The sequence below is a fragment of the Microcaecilia unicolor genome, chromosome 5 (genome assembly GCF_901765095.1).
Source record: "Microcaecilia unicolor chromosome 5, aMicUni1.1, whole genome shotgun sequence".
NCBI classification, from domain to species: Eukaryota; Metazoa; Chordata; class Amphibia; order Gymnophiona; family Siphonopidae; genus Microcaecilia; species Microcaecilia unicolor.
In genome coordinates this window covers 215,116,544-215,140,456 of record NC_044035.1, presented here as the reverse complement: position 1 = coordinate 215,140,456, position 23,913 = coordinate 215,116,544, and the positions used below count along the sequence as shown (strand labels likewise).

Here is a 23,913-nt window from a genome sequence, read left to right as displayed (position 1 = left end):
TCTCACAAACCCGCCCGCCTCCCCTTTGGAGTTGTGTCTTTCCTTGTCTTTGTCTTGCTACATATGGGACTGACGAACACGAGCCGGTTCGGGCGGGAAGTCGGCTGAGCATGCGCGGCGCGCATGGGCGCGTGAGGACTAGCAAAGGCCTTTGCTAGTGAAGTTTCCGATTGGAGGGGCTGCCGTGGACGTCACCCATCAGTGAGAACAATCAGCCTGTTGTCCTCGGAGAATACCTTCTACAGGTATGTAGCATTCGCATTATAGCAGAAGCAGTGCTTGATTCATTAATTGAAAATTTTGGAACCTTAAGGCCTCAATATCATGATTGAGTGGAAAGCATTTTTGTGATCACTGTTTAAAGTTTAGACTGTATGTAGTGCAAAGTCATTGGCAGGGTTACCAGATGGAAAAAATTCCCCAGCACAACCCACACCCCAAAGGAGCCCAAAGACAACCCAAGCTATCTGAGTAGGGGGTGGAGGGGGGGGTACCCATGCAAGCGTGCTTGCTCTGCCGCCTCTCCTCTTCTCACATGGCACGTGCTACTCTGTTCTCCTCCACGGTGTGATATGCTACTACTGCTGTCCTCTGCCTCACTCTTTGCTCCTCCAGAGCATAATGAGTCACCAGCTGATGACCTCATCACACACCTCGCCTTCCTATTGGTCATATTTGGAGCTGGAATGAGGTTTGAGATAAACCAAGCCGCATTCTGGGTTCAAATTTGACAATAGGGTGACAGTAGAGAGCACTGGAAGGAGTAATCAGCAGCGGCAGCCCCAAAAAAGCGGCTCAAAAAGTCACAACCCTTGAAAATGCCTGTAGCCTGCACACAAAAGCCACCCAATTTTTGTGCCCCGGGATTACATGTTTAATGTTGGTGTTTTACATTAAATCGGGTGTCATTTTGAAAAAGCTGTTTGAAGTTTTAAGTCAGAGCTACACATTGAAAGTCTGCTAACTGTGAGCCTCATCATAAATAGTTCTTCACTAATTTGAATTTAATTTTGCAGAGTAAAAAATGTAAAGAAATTTCTCCGAGGACAAGCAGGCTGCTTGTTCTCACTGATGGGTGACGTCCACGGCAGCCCCTCCAATCGGAAACTTCACTAGCAAAGTCCTTTGCTAGCCCTCGCGCGCCCGCGCGCACCGCGCATGCGCGGCCGTCTTCCCGCCCGAAACCGGCTCGAGCCGGCCAGTCTTCTTTTGTCCGCACTCGGTACGGTCGTGTTTTCGCCGTGTCGAGCCCCGGAAAGTCGACCTCGCGCGTCCAATTTGTTTTGAACGTGTTTTTTTTCCTTCGGGAAAGCTTTGTCCTAGTCGGGAAGTGCTCCGGAAACCCCCCGCCGGGTTTCGTGTAAATCCTCCCCGTACTTCCAGCTTTTTTTGCCCCGGTAAGTTTTCTTTCGTCGTCGGGGTAGGCCTCTTTTCGGCCTCGGTCGAGATTTTTTCTCCCTCTAAATTTGGTGCTTCAAATTTCGCCATTTCGGCTTTTGATTTCGCCGGCGTGATTTTTCCGCCCATGACATCGAAGCCTTCCAGCGGCTTCAAGAAGTGCACCCAGTGCGCCCGGGTTATCTCGCTCACTGATCGACACTCGTCGTGTCTTCAGTGTCTGGGGGCCGAGCACCGCCCTCAGAACTGCAGTCTGTGTTCCCTGCTTCAAAGGCGGACTCAGGTAGCGAGACTAGCCCAGTGGAACGTGTTGTTCTCGGGCTCTTCGTCGGCATCGGCACCGGGATCTTCGAGTGCATCGACGTCGTCAGCGTCCAGACCATCTTCCTCGGCCGCCCCTGCATCGAGTGCATCGAGGCATCGGGCCTCTGCATCGGCGCCGAGACATCGGATAGCTGCATCGACGTCGGTGGTACCAGGACCTCGTCTGCTGATGTCGTCGGACGGTGGTGCATCGGGTGGAGTGCAGGTGAGGGCTGTCCATTCCCCTGCTGGTGGCGGTGAGCCCTCGGGTGGGTCTCCGCCTACCCTGAGGGCTCCTGCGGTACAGCCCCCCCGAGATCGACCTTCTTCAGTCTCGGCCCCGAGGAAGCGACGGATGGATTCGACGTCCTCCTCGTCGGTGCCGGGGAGCTCCGGTGACATGCTTCGGAAGAAATCGAAGAAGCATCGACACCGGTCTCCTCCCCGTGTCGGCACCGAGAGCTCTGGGTCGCCGAGGGATTCGGCACCCAGCAGGCATCGGCACCGAGAGGACCGCTCACCCTCTGTTCAGGAGGTGTCGATGCGCTCCGCTCTGGACAGCCCGGAACAGCCTCCACGCCCGGAACAGGTACTGACGTCGACGCCTGCATCGACCTCTCAGCCTTTCTCTGCAGCCGCTCTAAACGAGAGCCTCCGGGCCGTTCTCCCAGAGATTCTGGGAGAGCTGTTGCGCCCTACCCCTCCGGTACCGGCGGTGCTTGCGCCACCGGTACCGTCGAGCGTGGCGCCGGCTGGCCCATCGCCCAGGTTGAGGTCCCCGACGTCGGTACCGCGTGCGGTACCGACCGCGGCCACCTCCCAGGAAGGCTCCCCGACTACGTCGGCGGAGGGAGCTTCGCCGATGCGGGCGAGGGAGTCTACCTCTCGACGCCCCCATCGTGGACGGGGTTCCACGGAGTCGAGCAGGGCGAGGTTGCAGACACAGGTCCGTGAACTTGTGTCTGACACCGAGGGTGAGGCCTCGTGGGAGGAAGAGGAAGATCCCAGATATTTCTCTGACGAGGAGTCTGAGGGTCTTCCGTCTGATCCCACTCCCTCTCCTGAGAGACAGCTTTCTCCTCCCGAGAGTCTGTCTTTTGCCTCCTTTGTCCGGGAGATGTCTACGGCCATCCCCTTCCCGGTGGTTGTGGAGGACGAGCCCAGGGCTGAAATGTTTGAGCTCCTGGACTATCCTTCTCCACCTAAGGAAGCGTCCACTGTTCCCTTGCACCATGTCCTGAAGAAGACATTGCTTGCGAACTGGACCAAGCCATTAACTAATCCCCACATTCCCAAGAAGATCGAGTCCCAGTACCGGATCCATGGGGACCCAGAGCTGATGCGCACTCAGTTGCCTCATGACTCTGGAGTTGTGGATTTGGCCCTAAAGAAGGCTAAGAGTTCTAGGGAACATGCTTCGGCGCCCCCGGGCAAGGACGCTAGAACCTTAGACTCCTTTGGGAGGAAGGCCTACCATTCCTCTATGCTCGTGTCCAAGATCCAGTCTTACCAGCTCTACACGAGCATACACATGCGGAATAATGTGCGGCAGTTGGCGGGCTTGGTTGATGCTCTTCCCCCTGAGCAAGCCAAGCCTTTTCAGGAGGTGGTCAGGCAGCTGAAGGCGTGCAGAAAATTCCTGGCCAGAGGAGTTTATGACACTTTTGATGTTGCGTCCAGGGCCGCTGCTCAAGGTGTGGTGATGCGCAGGCTCTCATGGCTGCGTGCCGCCGACCTGGAGAATAGAATCCAGCAGCGGATTACGGACTTGCCTTGCCGTGCGGATAACATTTTTGGCGAAAAAGTCGAGCAGGTGGTAGAGTCTCTCCACCAGCGGGACACCGCATTCGACAAGTTCGCCCGCCGGCAGCCTTCAGCTTCTACCTCTACAGGTAGACGATTTTTCGGGGGAAGGAAGACTGTTCCCTATACTTCTGGCAAGCGTAGGTACAATCCTCCTTCCCGACAGCCTGCGGCCCAGGCTAAGCCCCAGCGCGCTCGCTCTCGTCAGCAGCGTGCGAATCAGCAAGGCCCCGCGGCTCCCCAGCAAAAGCAAGGGGCGAGCTTTTGACTGGCTCCAGCAGAGCATAGCCGACATCCAAGTGTCAGTGCCGGGCGACCTGCCTGTCGGAGGGAGGTTGAAAGCTTTTCACCAAAGGTGGCCTCTTATAACCTCCGATCAGTGGGTTCTCCAAATAGTCCGGCAAGGATACACCCTCAATTTGGCCTCTCAACCTCCAAATTGTCCACCGGGAGCTCAGTCCTACAGCTTCCAGCACAAGCAGGTACTTGCAGAGGAACTCTCCGCCCTTCTCAGCGCCAATGCGGTCGAGCCCGTGCCATCCGGGCAAGAAGGGCTGGGGTTCTATTCCAGGTACTTCCTTGTGGAAAAGAAAACAGGGGGGATGCGTCCCATCCTAGACCTAAGGGCCCTGAACAAATATCTCGTAAAAGAAAAGTTCAGGATGCTTTCCCTGGGCACCCTTCTCCCCATGATTCAGCAAAACGATTGGCTATGCTCTCTGGACTTGAAGGATGCCTACACACACATCCCGATACTGCCAGCTCACAGACAGTATCTGCGATTTCAGCTGGGCGCACGCCACTTCCAGTACTGTGTGCTACCCTTTGGGCTCGCCTCTGCGCCCAGGGTGTTCACAAAGTGCCTAGCTGTGGTAGCAGCGGCGCTTCGCAGGCTGGGGGTGCACGTGTTCCCATATCTCGACGATTGGCTGGTGAAGAACACATCCGAGGCAGGAGCCCTGCAGTCCATGCAGATGACTATTCGCCTCCTGGGGCTACTGGGGTTTGTGATAAATTACCCAAAGTCCCATCTTCTCCCAGTGCAGAAACTCGAATTCATCGGAGCCCTGCTGGATTCTCGGACGGCTCGCGCCTATCTCCCAGAGGCGAGGGCCAACAACTTGTTGTCCCTCGTCTCGCGGGTGCGAGCGTCCCAGCAGATCACAGCTCGGCAGATGTTGAGATTGCTGGGCCACATGGCTTCCACAGTTCATGTGACTCCCATGGCCCGCCTTCACATGAGATCTGCTCAATGGACCCTAGCCTCCCAGTGGTATCAGGCCGCCGGGGGTCTAGAGGACGTGATCCACCTGTCCACGAGTTTTCTCGAATCCCTGTATTGGTGGACGATTTGCTCCAATTTGACTCTGGGACGTCCCTTCCAAATTCCTCAGCCTCAAAAAGTGCTGACCACGGATGCGTCTCTCCTGGGATGGGGAGCTCATGTCGATGGGCTTCACACCCAAGGAAGGTGGTCCCTCCAAGAAAGCGATCTACAGATCAATCTTCTGGAGTTGCGAGCGATCTGGAACGCTCTGAAGGCTTTCAGAGATCGGCTGTCCCACCAAATTATCCAAATTCAGACAGACAATCAGGTTGCCATGTACTATGTCAACAAGCAGGGGGGCACCGGATCTCGCCCCCTGTGTCAGGAAGCCGTCAGCATGTGGCTCTGGGCTCGCCGTCAAGGCATGGTGCTCCAAGCCACATATCTGGCAGGCGTAAACAACAGTCTGGCCGACAGGTTGAGCAGGATTATGCAACCTCACGAGTGGTCGCTCAATTCCCGTGTGGTGCGACAGATCTTCCAGGCGTGGGGCACCCCCCTGGTGGATCTCTTCGCATCTCAAGTGAACCACAAGGTCCCTCAGTTCTGTTCCAGGCTTCAGGCCCACGGCAGACTGGCGTCGGATGCCTTCCTCCTGGATTGGGGGGAAGGTCTGCTGTATGCTTATCCTCCCATTCCTCTGGTGGGGAAGACTTTGTTGAAACTCAAGCAAGACCGAGGCACCATGATTCTGATTGCTCCCTTTTGGCCGCGTCAGATCTGGTTCCCTCTTCTTCTGGAGTTATCCTCCGAAGAACCGTGGAGATTGGAGTGTTTTCCGACCCTCATCACGCAGGACGAAGGGGCTCTTCTGCATCCCAACCTCCAGTCCCTGGCTCTCACGGCCTGGATGTTGAGGGCGTAGACTTTGCCTCTTTGGGTCTGCCAGAGGGTGTCTCCCGCATCTTGCTTGCTTCCAGGAAAGACTCCACTAAGAGAAGTTACTTCTTTCATTGGAGGAGGTTTGCCGTCTGGTGTGACAGCAAGGCCCTAGTTCCTCGCTCTTGTCCTACACAGACCCTGCTTGAATACCTTCTCCACTTGTCTGAGTCTGGTCTGAAGACCAACTCCGTAAGGGTTCACCTTAGTGCAATCAGTGCATACCATTACCAAGTGGAAGGTAAGCCGATCTCAGGACAGCCTTTAGTTGTTCGCTTCATGAGAGGTTTGCTTTTGTCAAAGCCCCCTGTCAAGCCTCCTACAGTGTCATGGGATCTCAATGTCGTTCTCACCCAGCTGATGAAACCTCCTTTCGAGCCACTGAATTCCTGCCATCCGAAGTACTTGACCTGGAAGGTCATTTTCTTGGTGGCAGTTACCTCGGCTCGTAGAGTCAGTGAGCTTCAGGCCCTGGTAGCCCAGGCCCCTTACACCAAATTTCATCACAACAGAGTAGTCCTCCGCACTCACCCTAAGTTTCTGCCAAAGGTTGTGTCGGAGGTCCATCTGAACCAGTCAATTGTCTTGCCAACATTCTTTCCCCGTCCTCATTCCTGCCCTGCTGAACGTCAGCTGCACACATTGGACTGCAAGAGAGCATTGGCCTTCTATCTGGAGCGGACACAGCCCCACAGACAGTCCGCCCAATTGTTTGTTTCTTTTGATCCCAACAAGAGGGGAGTGGCTGTAGGGAAACGCACCATATCCAATTGGCTAGCAGATTGCATTTCCTTCACTTACGCCCAGGCTGGGCTGGCTCTTGAGGGTCATGTCACGGCTCATAATGTTAGAGCCATGGCAGCGTCGGTAGCCCACTTGAAGTCAGCCACCATGGAGGAAATTTGCAAAGCTGCGACGTGGTCATCTGTCCACACATTCACATCTCATTACTGCCTGCAGCAGGATACCCGACGTGACAGTCGGTTCGGGCAGTCAGTTCTTCAGAACCTGTTTGGGCTTTAGGATCCAACTCCACCCCCCGAGGGCCCTGTTTGTTCTGTTCCAGGCTACACTCTCAGTTAGTTGGTAAATTTTTTAGGTCAATCTCAGTTATGTCCTCGCCGTTGCGAGGCCCAATTGACCAATGTTATTGTTTTGAGTGAGCCTGGGGGCTAGGGATACCCCATCAGTGAGAACAAGCAGCCTGCTTGTCCTCGGAGAAAGCGAATGCTACATACCTGTAGAAGGTATTCTCCGAGGACAGCAGGCTGATTGTTCTCACAAACCCGCCCGCCTCCCCTTTGGAGTTGTGTCTTCCCTTGAAGTGTATTGTCTTGCTACATACTGGACTGGCCGGCTCGAGCCGGTTTCGGGCGGGAAGACGGCCGCGCATGCGCGGTGCGCGCGGGCGCGCGAGGGCTAGCAAAGGACTTTGCTAGTGAAGTTTCCGATTGGAGGGGCTGCCGTGGACGTCACCCATCAGTGAGAACAATCAGCCTGCTGTCCTCGGAGAATACCTTCTACAGGTATGTAGCATTCGCTTTAACTGTTGAAGTGATGATAGTTTTGCATAGTGCTTATAAACAGTGACTGTGGAAGGCAGCACAAGAAGATCATGTCAGGCAGTTCTGAGCTGAGCGGTAAAGTCAGTTTTGTAATCAAACCCCTGAGGAATCTGTAAAGTCAAGATGTTCCTCTCTTGGATTGAAATAAGTTCACTGTTTTATAGAGGGGGGAGTTCAATGTGGGTTACTGTTATGTTGTATTATTTTACCACAAGCCAGTTTAATTTAGCACAAGGTCTCATTGCATAAAATGGGATCCAGTGTTAAAATAGCCCAACTTGTCATAAAATAACCTGACCTAATAGTAGTCCACATTGATAACTTCCCCCGTAGATCAAAAGTGTTTGTTTTGTTGATATCAGTACTTCAGACAGTATGTTTTATATAGTTTCTTGGACCAATGAATGATACAAATTTGGAAACCTGATATGAACACATCAGTGTCTAGGTATCAGAGGTCCTTTTTCTCCAGTTATACATTATTAATGTTTTGTTTATTGTTAGTGAGTTGTTTAAATTGTCTCACAGATATTTTTTGTCTTGCATAGAGTTTGGGCTCAATTTTTTCTTATATATTTTTGGTATTTAACATTAGCACATGGTCATTAATGAACATTTGTTTTACAGTAATAATGGTCTTAGCTCATGGGAAAGACCCACGTAAGAGCATACTCTGGCCATTTCTTACTATGGCTTAATAAAAGAACTGCTAAGAGATTTGGGACTGCATTCAATTCACTGCTAATGAGTTCTGTATATTAAAACTATTTACAATTCTTTGTTTATGTCGTAATCATTTTTATAAATGTTGTTCAATAAGAACTTTGTTGAAATGAAATGTAACTGGTAAATGTTGTTTACTTCCATATCATCATGCTGATCAATCCATAGACTGGTGGGTTGTGTCCATCTACCAGCAGGTGGAGATAGAGAGCAATCCTTTTGCCTCCCTATATGTGGTCATGTGCTGCCGGAAACTCCTCAATATGTTCTCTACCTCAGCAGGTCAGGAGTTTGGAGGCGGCTTTAAAGTCGTCCTTCGAGGCGGCTTTAAAGTCGTCCTTCGAGGCGGCTGCTTTAAGTTTACAGGCCTCAATTTGTGGCTCCTATGTGGCCAGGGCCTGCCTGACGCTTGCGCAGCGGGCTTCCCCCTCGGATCCTTCCTTGAGGGCTGATTGGCCAGCCCTGGAATCGGGCTTGGCCTACTTGGCATGCTGGCTGTATGATGTCTTGAGAGCCTCGGCTAAAGGTATGGCTCAGACAGTCTCTGCACGGCGGTGGCTTTGGCTGAAGCATTGGTCTGCTGACCACGCCTCTAAGTCTCGCCTGGCTAAGTTGCCTTTTAAAGGCAAGCTGCTCTTTGGGGTTGAGCTGGACAAGATTGTGACCGATCTCGGCACGTTTAAGGGCAAGAGGTTACCGGAGGTCAGGGCTCGGGCCAATGGTGCCCGCCCCGGTTCCTCCAAAGGACGGTTTCAGGAAGCCCGTCGGTACTGCCCGGGCAAGTCGAGCTCCTCTGCCCCCTCTTCCATCAAAAGGAATTTCTCCCCCAAGCAGCATTCCTTTCGCAGAGACCGCCGTCCCGGAGGTGCCTCCTCCGGTCCTCCCCCAGGGTCTCGTTTCCAATGACGGGGCGCTGGTCCATGGCCCAGAGCAGATTGGAGGATGCCTATCCTCGTTTCTGGGCAAGTGGACCAGGGTAACTTCAGACGCTTGGGTGCTGGAAGTCATCAGAGACTGCTACAAGCTAGAGTTCTGCCTACCCTTAAGAATCGGGTTTGTGCACTCTCCCTGCAAGTCTCCGGTCAAGCTGTGGCATTGCAGCAGACTTTGGACAATCTGATCCGCCTGGGTGCTGTCGTTCCGGTGCCAGAAGGTCACCCTGGCAAGGGACGTTACTCCATTTACTTTGTGGTACCTAAGAAAGGAGGTTTTCTACGGCCTATCCTCGACCTCAAAGGGGTCAATCGGGCCTTGGAAGTTTGGCACTTCCGGATGGAGACTCTCCGCTCTGTTATAGTGGCAGTGCAGGCAGGGGAGTTCCTGGCATCCTTGGACATCAAGGAAGCTTACTTGCATATTCCCATCTGGCCTCCTCATCAACACTTTCCGCGTTTTGCAGTTCTGAGGACACTCCCAGTTCAGAGCCCTCCCTTTCGGGTTGGCTACTGCTCCGCGGACCTTCTCCAAGTTTTGGTGGTCATCGCGGCCTTCCTACTCAAGAAAGGAGTACAAGTCCATACTTATCTGGATGACTGGTTGATCCGAGCCCCCTCTTATGCAGAGTGTGGCAGAGCTTCAGACCGGGTGATTGCTCTTTTGAGCTCCCTGAGGTTGATCATCAACTGGGAGAAAAGCCAGCTGCGCCTGACTCAGTCCCTGGAGTATCTGGGAGTTCGATTTGACCCCCAAGTGGGCAGAGTGTTCCTGCCAGACAATCGGATTGTCAAGCTTCAGGCTCAGGTGGACAAGTTCCTAGCAGCCTCTTCTCTTCAGGCTCGGGACTATGGGCAGCTGTTGGGCTCTATGACTGCCACGATGGAAGTAGTGACCTGGGTCAGGGCCCAAATGAGACCTATACAGCTCTCTCTGCTGCAGCGATGGACTCCAGCTTCGGAGGATTACGTTGTGCGCCTTCCCTTGGATCCAGCGGTGCGCAAGGCCCTGAGCTGGTGGCTGAGGCCAGTCAAGCCGTCCGCAGGAATGCCTCTTGTGACCCCGGAGTGGGTTTTCGTCACGGCGGACGCCTCTTTGTGGGGCTGGGGAGCCCACTGCTTGGGAAGGACAGCACAGGGGCTCTGGTCCCCTGCAGAGGCAGAGTGGTCTATCAACCTCCCGGAACTCAGAGCCATTCGGTTGGCGCCTTTGGAGTTTCTCCCGGGCCTGGCGCTGAAGCCAGTACGGGTCCTGTCGGACAATGCCATGGCTATGGCCTATGTCAATCACCAGGGAGGTACCAGGAGCGCCCCTCTAGCCAAGGAGGCCATGAAGCTATGCCTGTGGGCGGAAGCAAACCTGGAACAGCTGTCGGCGGCCCACATTGCGGGAGTCATGAATATTGCTCAGGCGTTCTTGGACATCACGAAGCGCTGGGGCCAGCCGAGCCTAGATTTGATGGCGTCTTCAGCCAATTGCCAAGTGCCGCGCTTTTTCAGCAGAGGACGGGACCCTCGATCTCTGGGAGTAGATGCTGTTCTCCCACAGTGGCCGACACAGGAGCTCCTCTTTGTGTTCCCGCCTTGGCCCATGTTGGGCAGGGTGCTAGGCCGGGTGGCAAAGCATCCGGGCCGGATAATCCTGGTGAGTCAGGATTGGCCCAGACGTCCCTGGTATGCGGACTTGATCAGGCTGTCAGTGGACGGACCTCTGCAGATGCCAGCGGAGCGGGGCCTGTTGCATCAGGGTCCCGTGGTGATGGAGGATCCATCCCCCTTTGGTCTTACGGCCTGGCTATTGAGCGGCAGCGTCGGAGCAAGCGGAGCTTCTCAGACAAGGTCATCGCATAGAGCGCTCTACTTCTACTGATTACACCAGGGTTTGGCGTACCTTTACATCGTGGTGTGAGGCAGGCTCACTTTCTCCCTTCACTGCTCCAATTTCATCAGTGTTGGCGTTCCTGCAAGAAGGTCTGGAAAAAGGCCTGGCGCTCAGTTCCCTTAAGGTCCAGGTAGCAGCTCTTGCTTGCTTCAGGGTCACCTGAAGGGTGTTTCCCTGGCATTGCAGCCAGATGTGGTGCGCTTTCTCAAGAGAGTTATTCACCTGCGCCCTCCTCTGCACGCAGTGGTACCTGCGTGGAATCTCAATCTGGTGCTAAGAGCCTTGCAGAAGCCGCCTTGTGAACCCTTGTCAGGGGCATCTCTGATAGAATTGACGTTGAAAGCAGTCTTTTTGGTGGCTATCACTTCAGCCAGAAGAGTTTCCGAGCTCCAGGCGCTATCATGTCGCGAGCCCTTTCTGCAGTTCACTGAGGCAGGAGTGTCTATTCGCACAGTGCCTTCCTTTCTGCCCAAGATTGGTCCTCGCTTCCATGTGAATCAGCAGCTCTGTCTACCCTCCTTTCGTAGGGAGGACTACCCAGAGGAGTACTCTGCTCTCAAATATTTAGATGTGAGACGAGTCATCATCAGATACTTGGAAGTGACCAATGATTCTGGAAGTCCGATCATCTGTTTGTGCTGTTCGCAGGTCCTCGTAAGGGTCTGCAGGCTGCCAAGCCTACAGTGGCACGATGGGTCAAGGAACCCATTGCAGCGGCTTATGTGGCCGCAGGGAAGGTGCCGCCTATCCAGCTGAAGGCTCACTCCACTAGAGCACAGGCGGCCTCGATGGCAGAGGCCGAGTCCGTCTCCTTGGAAGAGATTTGTAGGGCGGCAACTTGGGCATCGGCTCATACCTTCTCCAGACATTACCGCTTGACTGTGGCTTCTCGGGTGGAGGCCCGGTTTGGAGCTTCAGTGTTGCGGTCAGGGATTTCTGTGTCCCGCCCTGGGTGAGTACTGCTTCGGTACATCCCACCAGTCTATGGATTGATCAGCATGATGATATGGAAGGTAAAATTATGTATCATACCTGATAATTTTCTTTCCATTAATCATAGCTGATCAATCCATAGCCCCTCCCAGATATCTGTACTGTTTATATTCTGGTTGCATTTCAGGTTCAAGTTTAGTCTTCAGTTCCTGTTCAGGAGGACTTCGTGTTCAAGTTTTTTCAATTGGATTCTTCAGGAGTTGAGACGATTTTGTGTTACAGTGAGCTGCTGCATTCCTCTCCCCTCCGTTTTATGGAGCTGGATTGAGACCTAAATTCTGCCGGCGCTCCCTCCCGCTTCGTGCGGCTGTAGGGCAGCTTTGTACCCCTCCCGCTTCGGCGGTGTTAGGGTCAGTCAGCTCCTCCCGCGATTTCGGTTGCAGGATAAGCCAGATCCCCCCGCATCGGCGGGTGTGGTGTCCCTCCCCCACTCCGCGGGGATGAGCTGGACGGATTCCCCTCCCCCACTTGTGTGGGGATGAGCTGGGTTGATTCCCCTCCCCCGTTTCGGCGGTGGTGAGCTGGGCAGAGTGTCCCTTTGTGGGTGTAATTCTCTAAGTGCTGAGTCCTGCGGATGGAGCTTTGATATCGACATACTGAGGAGTTTCCGGCAGCACATGACCACATATAGGGAGGCAAAAGGATTGCTCTCTATCTCCACCTGCTGGTAGATGGACACAACCCACCAGTCTATGGATTAATCAGCTATGATTAATGGAAAGAAAATTATCAGGTATGATACATAATTTTACCTTTTATTCTTTTCACTAATTATATTGAATCTTTTTTATTATTATTATTTAATAGCTAATTTTCTTCAATCTGGGAAGATTTTATTACCAGAAAGTTTTTCCAGCTTAGAGATTTTGGAAACAGAAGTTGAACAGCTGGGAATCCCTGAGCTTACAGATGCAGTCAAAATCCAGAAGAATAATTTAGGTTCGTAACACAAGCTTTTAACATTTCATAAGTTTTACATTAAACTTGGGTCCTAGCTAGAGTTATATATTTCAATACAATGATGTTGTTCAAACTTGCTTCATATGGAATATATGCTGCAAAGTACTTAAAAAAGACCGTTTTCATATGGATCTAAGCCAGAAAACAAAAATGTTAGCCAGCTAGGTTCTCTCCTAAGTGGAATTATCTGCTGTGAAGCAGGATAACGTCACTCAGTTGTGAAGACTTGTATCCTATTGGCCACAGAGAACATCAGCTACAGGTAAGCAAATTGGTTGTCATGATTACCAGTAACAAGGTAGCAATTTCATTGAATGTCCTGTTGTTTTAGTGTTTGTAAAGTTAAAGAATCATCCCCTATCTTCATGTTTGACTGTACAGCGCTGCGTAAGTCTGGTAGCGCTATAGAAATGTTGAGTAGTAGTATTCCATTCCACTCATTTCCATAATGAAGAATCCTTAACCAGTAGAAAGGTTCACAAGCTTTTGTCAAGCCTAATTTGCATAATTGATTTTGACAGGTGTCATACCTATTTCTGGGTTGTCAGCCAATCAGAATTGAGTATCTGTTTTAGCCCTGCCCACTCCACCCAAGCCCTGCCAACTCTCTGCCCAAGCCACACCCCTCCCACCCCAACCCTTTTGATGATATTGCCAGAAATGATGTCATAACTCCTCCCTAAACCCTGCCCCTTTAGGTGGTCTCACAGGAAGTGATATCATAATTTTGCCCTAGTCGGTGTCATCTCTAGACAGAAATATTTGGGGTGGCACCAGGGGGGGGGCAAGCTAAGTATGGGGAGGGGGCAAGTCAAAGTGGCACTTTTGCACATCATACCCTCCCCCCCCACACTTTTAAATTATCATGATAATTGATAGCATCATTCAACAAGTCCTTCTATATGGGAGTGTTCTGTAAGGCCAAATCAAAATATAAAGCACATAAATATCTGCTCAATGAAATTAATATCAATCCAATTAGGAAAAGCATACTATTAAGATAATATCTATATCATCAGAGTGACATATGTAACACATACATAAAGGAAGACAATCAATATACATAAATACAAAGAGCATAAATATCTAAAGATATAAAACACTGGAAATAAAATTATTAGCTGACTACAACTTGTAGCCACCCACCATATACATGAAAGTAAGAGTTGGATTTAATAAAAGCATGAAGTTATGTCCTTCTGCAATTGTGGTGTTGGATCTTTATCTAAGCAACTATATGCCTGGCATGGAATTCTGGTTATAGAATGTGTCTGGGTGTGTCTCAAAGACCTGACAAAAACTGGTTACCATAATGATCCCCAGCAAAAGCTCCACCCCATCTATACAGAAGCGAAGTAGATCACAGAAACATGGCAGCCTCCGTGTATTTGAAAAGCATTTCATCTCTACTGATCGTTTTTATTTATTGGAAAAAGTTTCAGGTTAGCATAAACTTCTGTTTATTTCTGACAAAAATGAATTCAGGGATATACGTTATGCTTGGTGTTTCTTGAACCATGTTTACCTATCGATATTCTGTTGTAGATGAACAACAATGTGTATAGAGATGCAGCAGAGTCATCAGCTGTCAACATGTCCTGTTTGTGCTGCTGCCAGTATGTACTCAAAAATGCCCAAGGTATACAGAGAGTTTACAAATGGGACTTTAAGCTGGAGGATGTCTGGGACATGAGATGGTGACACTGTATCAGTCTTATTAAACACCCAAGGAACCATGCTGTTTACTGGAAAAGCCTCTTTAATTTGTTTTTATGAGTAACAGTATACTGTATTATACAACACTGCTGGTCCCTGGCCATGACTAAAGACATTAAAAAAACATGTTTGTATTCACATTTGTGTGGGGTGGGAGGGGGTCAGTGACTACTGGGGGGTATTGGGGGGTCACCTTGATTTCTTCCAGTGGTCATCTGGTCATTTAGGGCACCCATTTGTGTCTTATTCATTATAAAAACAGTTCTAGCTCAAAACGTCTTAGTTTTAGTCTTGGACACTTTTGTTTTGTTCCATTATGGCTGAAAAATGTCCAAGTGTTAGGAACACCTAGATCCCGCACTTAGCACACCCCTGACACGCCCCCCTTGTGATTTGAACACACTTATGACGGACTTCATAGAAAAACATCTAAAAATTGGTTTTGAAAATACCAATTTGGACATTTTTTGTGAGAAAAACATCCAAATGCAGATTTGTGCCACTTTTTGGACGTTTTTCTCTTTTGAAAATGAGCTCCAAAGTGTTATATATTTATATTGTACTTGAAATCTAAATGGCAAGTATATAAACCTGAAGAGCTATATTATTAATGTATTTTTAATACATTTATTATCAATGTATTTATTATTCATGTATTTTCTTATGCTTCACAATCTCTCAATGTATTTTTACATGGTTTTCTACATATTTTATCATTATTTTTGATGTTTTAATGTTTGACTCCTGAAGCAGGTGCTTTGCACTGAAACACAGTTCTTTGTCAAGTCTATAAGGTGTACTTTTCAGAATAAACATTGTGTACAATGAACCTTTTGACTCCCTCGTATTTTTGGAAGTGCTTTTTTCCTGTCCTACTCCTTCAGATTTATTCCTGCTATGACTGTAGGGATTCGAGTTCCTCCACTTCTGTGTCGATCCTCCTCCAAACTGTTTGAAGGACTGTGACAGTGGCGACGCAGACATAATAGGCCATGGCCATTGAATAAACGTGTGAAAAGACGGTAGTAACATGTATATTGTATATAATAATAAAAGTCGTAAACTATTGAAGCTTAATGTGGATTCTTATGAAAGAGTGAAGTAAAGAGGGGTCATGTATGTTTACAGTGCCTACAATGTGCTGCCGTTTATATCTGATTGTCATGTGTTGTCACGTGTTGTGTTTTTGCACCCCTTTTATCAGGAAGGGGTGGGCAGTGAGACATGCTCAGACATGTTCTATATCAACATGCATGCTGTTATAAAGTCCAGCCACACAGATTCTCAAAGTTCTAGTTCACATTTAAAATTGCTCTACCCAGTCACATTCATGACAGGTTTATATTGCCTCTCTTCATCACACAGATTCACAAAATAAAAGTTTTTCCTTTCTACACAGAAAGCATAACTGTAGTTCTACAGAGTTCTACAAAACATTTTATATTTTGCAACTTATTACAGGCAGTCATGTCTTCATCACAAATGCTTTCTCTATCTTAGAGCTAGCTTAAACTGTGGTCACATGAAAACAGCACATTTGTGGTAGTGGATTCTATACTCTTGAATTTCAGTGTTTTTTCTATGTACCATTAAGTTAACTAATTTAACTTTTTAACGTTGGCACTATTTTGTACCTGTTATATATATGTATGTATATTCTAATGTAGGCAAGCAATTTGTTAAAAAGAAGAAAAGAATTGCATTTTATATTAGTCCTGTCATTTGCTGCTAACTCTGCACTGGTCAGAATGCTGCAGCGATATTTGATCGCCTGGCAGTAAAAACATGAGTAAAGTTAAGCCCCTTGTGGTTTAACTCTCCTGCAAAGGTGACTTGCACAAGCTGTGCAGCTTTACATGTAAACCAGAGGACTTTTTGGCACTTAAAAACCATCTGGACATGATTGTTCTTTGATGCCAGTAATATTCTGCTTCCTCACTTCTCATTAAAGCTCTTGATATACAAAGAAGTGCTTTATGGTTAAAATACCCCCCCCCCCCCCCCCCCCAAAAAAAAAAAAAAACCCAACAAAAAAAAAACCTCTACCTAGTAGGAAGCAGGAGTGATATCCACCTGCTCCTGCTTCTCTGGGCTCCATCTTCAAAATGGCAGCACTTTGCCTCGCGCAGTGCATCCTGAGATGCACTGGATGGGGCCTATCTACCATATAAGGGAGTTTCTGGTGGGGGGGTCTGGGGAGGTGGGAGTCCTCTAGACCACCAGGTTAATTTGTGACAAGGGTAAGGTGGCCGGGCCTGGCCGAGTCGGGGGGGGGGGGGGGGGGCATTGGACCACAAGGGCATTTTTTTGACTGGAGGGAGGAAGGAGTGAGGGGGGACAGAGGAGCTGCTGACTACCAGGGCATTTTTTTAAGGTTTGGGGGTGGGGCCTGGGTGGATACTGCTAGACACTAACACATTAACAAAGTAAATGATGACAGATAAAGACTAGCATGATTCATCCAGTCTGCCCAACAAGGTGGCTCATCACTCTGCATGGGCCCCAGTCACTCATGCTTAGCTGGTTGTCGTTTCCACCACGCCAACCATATAAGCAGCCAAACTACTACTACTTATCATTTCTGTAGCGCTACTAGACGTACGCAGCGCTGTACACTTGAAGAGACAGTCTCTGCTCGACAGAGCTTACAATCTAATTAGGACAGACAAACAGGACAAATCAAAGATAAGGGAATATTAAAGTGAGGATGATAAAATAAGGGTTCTGAACAAGTGAACAAGGGTTAGGAGTTAAAAGCAGCATCAAAAAGGTGGGCTTTTCGCTTAGATTTGAAGACGGCCAGAGATGGAGCTTGACGTACTGGCTCAGGAAGTCTATTCCAAGCATATGGTGCAGCAAGATAAAAGGAATGGAGTCTGGAGTTAGCAGTGGAGGAGAAGGGTGCAGATAAGAGAGATTTACCCAGTGAACAGAGTTCCGGGGAGGAGTGTAGGGAGAGATGAGAGTGAAGAGGTACTGAGAAGCTGCAGAGTGAATGCACTTATAAGTCAATAAGAGGAGTTTGAACTGTATGCGGAAAGGGATAGGGAGCCAGTGAAGTGACTTGAGGAGAGGGCTAATATGAGCATAGTTGTGCAGCAGAATTTTGAACAGATTGAAGAGGAGAGAGATGGCTAAGTGGGAGACCTGTGAGAAGCGAGTTGCGATAGTCTAAGCGAGAGGTGATAAGAGTGTGGATGAGGGTTCTGGTAGTGTGCTCAGAAAGGAAAGGTAGAATTTTGGTGATATAGAGAAAGAAACAACAGGTTTTAGCAGTCTGCTGAATATGTGCAGAGAAGGAGAGGGAGGAGTCGAAGATGACCCCAAGGTTACAAGCTGATGAGACAGGAAGGATGAGAGTGTTATCCACAGAAATAGAGAATGGGGGAAGAGAAGAGGTTGGTTTAGGTGGAAAGATAAGAAGCTCAGTCTTGGTCATGTTTATTTTCAGATGGCAGAGAGACATCCAGGCAGCAATGTCAGACAGGCAGGCTGATACTTTGGCCTGGATTCCTGCTGAGATTTCTGGTGTGGAGAGGTAGATCTGGGAATCGTCAGCGTAAAGATGATACTGAAAACCATGGGATGAGATCAGAGTACCAAGTGAAGAAGTATAGATGGAGAAAAGAAGAGGTCCCAGGACAGATCCCTGAGGTACACCAACTGACAGTGGGATAGAAGTAGAGGAGGATCCACCAGAGTATACACTAAAAGTATGCTGGGAGAGATAAGAAGAAAACCAGGAAAGAACAGAGCCCTGAAATCCAAGTGAGGACAGCGTATCAAGGAGTAGGCAGTGATCAACAGTGTCAAAAGCAGCAGATAGATTGAGAAGGATGAAACACGATGTGAGAAGGATGAAGCACGATGGAGTCCCCATATTATCCCCAAGTTTTGCTGACAGTATTCAACTTACCTGTCAAGATATTTTCCCCTCCCCTCCTGAGCTGTACAGCACCCTCACTCATGAGATATGTTTGTGGGGGGGAGGAAGAGGTGTCTGACTGTGTACAGGGTAATGCCACTGACAGGAAAGTTGACATTTTGCACTAAGCAGCAGATTACTGCTGCAATTGTAACACAGCATGAATTTTACTCCTGCTGGAATCTGCACAAAAAAAAAAAAAAACATTCTGTGCCAAAAAAAAAAAAATCAAAAGCAAGTTTATTTGTCACAATTTTTGTCACATTTTTGCTAATTATTATGCAGAATTTCCGAGGCCCCCTTTTACTGCAGTGGGTAAAGGTTGTTTTCAGCTAAAAAAAAAAAAATGGCCCTGTGCTAATCACAGAGATTGGCGCATGGTCATTTTCGGGAGTGCCCATACTACCACCTATTTAGGTGACGGTAAGGGGTCCCATGCTAACCCCGCACTACAAAAATACAAAATATCTTTGTCATGACGGAAGTAGTGTGCACTCGGGGTGGGAACGACCATGAGGCTTCTGCAGTAGCCCAGCGATAGTCCTGATTTGGCGTGTGACAACGCTGTGGTTACTCTACCATGGCGTTTTAAGACCAAAGACCATTGCCATTTTTTTTAGTAGCCACCTGAGGTAGCTGCAGGCTTTCATGAGGTGCTGGAGTGGGATTGTGAACAAAGATAATCCCCATTCCATTCCCATCCCTTCTCTAATTTATTATTTTGCCTCTCCCCCTTTCAATATGAAAGGAAGATTCTCCGAGGACAAGCAGGCTGTATTATTCTCACAGCTGGGTCGGTGAGCTGTGCCGGCCCGGGAACCGGCATTTAGTACAGCAAAATGTTTGCTGGAGCCTTCCAGCACGCCGCACGTCTGCGCATGCACCGAGTCCCTTCCCCGCAAGCCGCGTGGCCACGCTCCTCAGTTCTGTTTTTCCGCATGAGGAGTGGCAGCTAATTTACCTGGCTCTGCTTTGTCGCCCAGGAGAGCCTCAGTGTCTTTTTTGCAATTTTTCGCTTATTTCTGTTCATTTTTCTTTATTTTCTTCTTTTAAAGAAAAAAAAATCCCCATATATTCTTAGTTTTTCAGCATGTGTATAAGTTTTCTTTTACTTTAGTCACGGTCGTCCTTAGGCCTGCTTGGCCGGGGTTTTTCCCTTTGTTTTTGGTGCACTTTTTTCAGCACCATCGAGACTTTTGATTTGGCTAGGGCAGTCTTCCCTTCCATGTCATTGAAGACTCCCAGTGGCTTCAACTGGTGTTCTCGGTGCAACCGGACCATCTCAGGTACTGATACCCTTTTGTGGTGTATTCAGTGCCTTGGGTCCGACCATAGCCCGGCCCGCTGTGCCCTTTGTCTTCGTATGAAGAAAATGACTCAACTGGCTCGAGAAGCACAGAGAGAAAAAGTTTTTGGGGCTCGGTCCAGTCCTTCCGCATCGACATTGGTACTGAGGTCGGCAACATCGACATCAAGGGACGCATCGACGTCTGGAGTGGAGGTAGGCATGGCTGCTGAGAGGCCACGACACACTGGGAGCAGCGAGGCATCGAGTGGGTCTCCACCTGCCTTCAGGCCTCCAGCTATGCAGGCCCCTCAGGACCGTCCATCATCGGACCTGACCCCGAGGCGACGTGGGGGTTTCGACGACGTCCTCTTCGGCACCGAGGAGCCTTGGGTGAGGTACATTGAGCGAAGGCAAAGAAGTACCAACACCGTTCTCCCTCGACGCATGGTGCCGGGAGATCCAGGGAGCCAAGGGAATTGGCACCGGAGAAGCATCGACGCCAGGAGGACCACTCACCCTCCATACAAGAGGTGCCAGCACGGTCTCTCAGCAGCCCGGTTCCTGCTTCCGAACCCCAGGCAGCTCTGTCATCGACTGCTCCACCGGCCCCGCAGCCTCTTCCGATGGCAACTCTCGAGACTGCATTCGGGCCTTGCTTCCAGAACTTCTGGAAGGACTGCTGCATCAATCTGCATCAGTGTCGGAGGTACTTGCACCTACCTTGCCGTCCGCTACAGCTGTGTCTGGCCCTTCAACCGTGGTGAGGTCCCGAAGGTCGGTGCCGCTTGCGGCTCCGGTATCGGCTGCTACCCAGGTCGACTCCCCATCAATGTCGTTGGAGCTTCGCCGTAGTCTGCGCGGGAGTCGGCCCCTCGACATCGCCATCGAGACCACAGGTCTTCAGCGTCGAGGCAGGTCCAGTTTCGGAAGTCACTGAGGGAAGTGCTCTCCGATACCAAGGAGGAACGCTTATGGGAGTCAGAGGAAGATCCCGGGTACTTTTCCTCAGATGAGTCCTTTGAGATTCCCTCTTGTTTATAGTGGAGTCCATGGCCCCCTCTGATAACTACCTAGTCTCAGGGAAGGGCTATAATAGATGGGAATTCCTTCTCTGATATATTTCTACTTACCATAGGAAATATACCATTTGGACCTATGGGGCAAATAGGGTTTCTGCCTCCTTACATCCCACCCCAAGATACAGTGGACAGAGGAAACAGAGAAGACAGAGAAAGCAGAGAGGACAGAGACTATGTTCCTTTGAAGGGGAAAGTCTTTATTACTTACCAAATTAGGTAACAACAAAGCAATCAGTCAGTAACAAATAACAATTTGTTATGAGGGGGAGAGAGACCGCTGTGGTAAAGAGTCACTCAGTTGGTCATCTCAGCCTCTGTCTAAATACCACACAGCAGCCACTTATATACTCTTTTGCACAATGCATTCGTCATCAATTCTCTCCCAAAAATCATGCAGTTTGCAATTTCAGCTAATTTCGGTCTTTCTTTATTGTTTACATAAAATGGAAAACACAATCTGAATGTTTATGAAAAACAGAAGTCCAAGGTTTCTTTCACAGAAGATTGCAGTCGCCACTTTGCTACAGGAATCTTTCCAAAACCCAGATCTTATCTCTATTTTGTCTAGCCACCTCAAAAATATATTCGCTTTCAAACAGTAAATACATTCTTAGAGCCAGATGCACTAAACTTAACGAGCCATTAATGAGCAAGTAGTAAACCGTGGCATGCACTAAAGGCTTCTCCGAGCCATTTTCCGATCACGGTAGCAGCTAACGAAAACGGAATGCAGATGATCCAAAGGCTATTGCAAGGCTATTATAATGAGATGCACTACCGTTTTGCGATCCCCTTGCCGTGGAAAACCTAATGGGAGGTTTACACCTCTTGTTGGGGCAAAGGAAAGAATCGGAAGAAAAAAAAAACACTCCAAAGGCATTCTTTTTGGATGTCCTTTACAGCTCAGGAGGAGGACAGCAGCAGAGCCCTAACACAGCACTCATCTCCTGTATACACACACACACAGAAGGGGGAGGGGAGGGAGCGCTTGTGGTCGCTCTGCACTTCTGCTGGATCAGTGTTGGAGGGTTTTCTGCTATAGACCTCTGGGGGTGCTCATCAGGGACCTCCTTGTTAGGCACTTTAGAAGGACATCCCTGATGAGCAGGAAGGGCTTTTTTTCAAGGATGCTCGATTATGCCCCTCCGCCAGGTCTCTCTCAGCCAATCACAGCGCGTTTAGCTGACACCAGTGACAGCTAAACGCGCTGTGATTGACTGAGAGAGACCTGGAGGAGGGAGCTGTGCCTTCTTGGATCCCGGAGTAGAGCGATCTCTCCCATTACAGCAGCTGCTGACAGGCTGAAAGTTCTGGGCAGCCAACTGGATCACACACAGAGGGAGGGAGCGAGCCAGGACACCGGAGGCAGGAGAAAGGGAGGGATCAAGCGAGAGAAAGAGACCGTCACAGACGGGGAGGGAGCAGGGCAAGGAGTAGTCACAGAGATGCACAGGCAGGAAACCAGAGATGGTGCTGGGGGGCAGCTAAGCCCTTGTGCAGCGGGATCGGACGTGCTGCTAACTTTTTTTTTTTTTTTGAGTGAAGGACGTCCATAAAGGACGTCCTTGGCATGTGCAGAGCAGCCAGCATAACGCTTGGCTGCTCTGCGCATGCTCGACTGGCCGACTGTTTACAGATGGAACAGAGAATGCAAGTGAGCTACAACGAGCAGCTCATTTGCATTCCTTTTATTTGATGCATGCCCATTCCTTACCGATTCGCTAAGGGAATCAGTAAGGGAAGGGCTTCAACGATTTTCTAGTGCATCTCCCCCTTAGTGTCCTTGTCTGAGTCAGTCAACTCTGTCAGGGAGGGGATGAGCACTCCTTGCTGAATCAACGTGACCTTGTATTCACAGCTTTCACAGCTCTTAGCAAAAATACAGAAAATGCAGTTCTTAGGTATTTTTAAGTTTGAGCTTTTAGCTATACAACATAACTGACTTGTCAGTAGTCAGAAAAGTGCAAATCAATTCACTCTGAACCTTCCCCTCCACCTGAAAGGAGACTGTTTCCTCCTGAGAGCCTCTCTTTCTCATCTTTTGTGCAGGAAATGGCTCAGGCCATTTCATTCCCCGTAGATGTGGAGGATGAGCCCAGGGCTGAGATGCTCGAGGTCCTGGACTACACCTCTCCACCTAAGGGAGGCAGTGACAGCTATGATCGCCGCCCATATACAATCATACCAGCTCCTTCACGAGCATCCATTTGTGGAACTCGGTGCGGCAACTGTCTAGTGTAGTCGATGCCCTCCCTCCGGAGCAGGCCGAACCTTTTCGCCAGCTGGTCAGGTAGCAGAAGGTGTATTGTACATTTTTGGCCAGGGGCACATACAACACTTTTAATGTAGAATCCAGGATCTCTGCTCAAGGTATAGCGATGCGCAGACTCTCACGGCTGCATGTCTCTGACCTGGACCATTCGGTCCAGCAGAGGATAGCGGATATTCCTTGACGGGGGGGGGGGGGGGGCGATAATCTTTTCGGAGAGAAGGTAGAAGATCTGGTTGACCAATGCAAGAAGCACACAAGTGCTATAGCTTCTTTCATGCGCCGGGCGCCTTCTGCTACCACCTCCACAACTAGGAGGTATTTTGGTGGACCTCGGAGTGCTCCCTATTCCTTTTCTAGGCGTAGGTACAGCCTGGCATCTTTCCAGCCTACTCAGGCTCAGCCCCAGTTGCTCGTTCTTGTCAACAGCATGCACCCAAGGCCCCTACTGCTCCCCAGCAAAAACAAGGGATGGGCTTTTGATTGGCTCCAGGGAAGCATAGCCAAAATAAAAGTATCAGTGCCGCACGACTTGCTGGTCGGGGGGGAGGTTAATGTTTTTTCATCAAAGGTGGCCTCCCATAACTTCCGACCAGTGAGTTCTTCAAATAGTCCGGTTAGGATATACCCTCAATCTGGAATCCAAACCTCCAAATTATCCACTGGGACTTCATTCGTTCAGCTCCCAGCACGAGCAGGTACTTGCAAAGGAACGTTCCGCCCTTCTGAAGGCCCATGCGGTTGAACCCGTTCCACTAGGGGAAGAAGGGCTGGGATTCTATTCCAGGTACTTCTTTGTGCAGAAGAAAACAGAGGGGATGCGTCCCATCCTAGACCTAAGTGTCGGGGCCTTTGCATTCTGTCGGGTTCT

At 49.6% G+C, this 23,913-nt stretch overlaps 1 protein-coding gene across 1 annotated transcript in view; it reads left to right on the top strand.

The window, feature by feature from the left end:
- Positions 1-23,913, top strand: part of KCTD19 (potassium channel tetramerization domain containing 19) — a 580,310-nt gene that overhangs the window by 224,880 nt on the left and 331,517 nt on the right. The window contains exon 5 of the mRNA XM_030205019.1: positions 12,613-12,744. Coding sequence (XP_030060879.1) covers positions 12,613-12,744 — 132 coding nt within the window. The remainder of the gene's footprint in view (positions 1-12,612; positions 12,745-23,913) is intronic.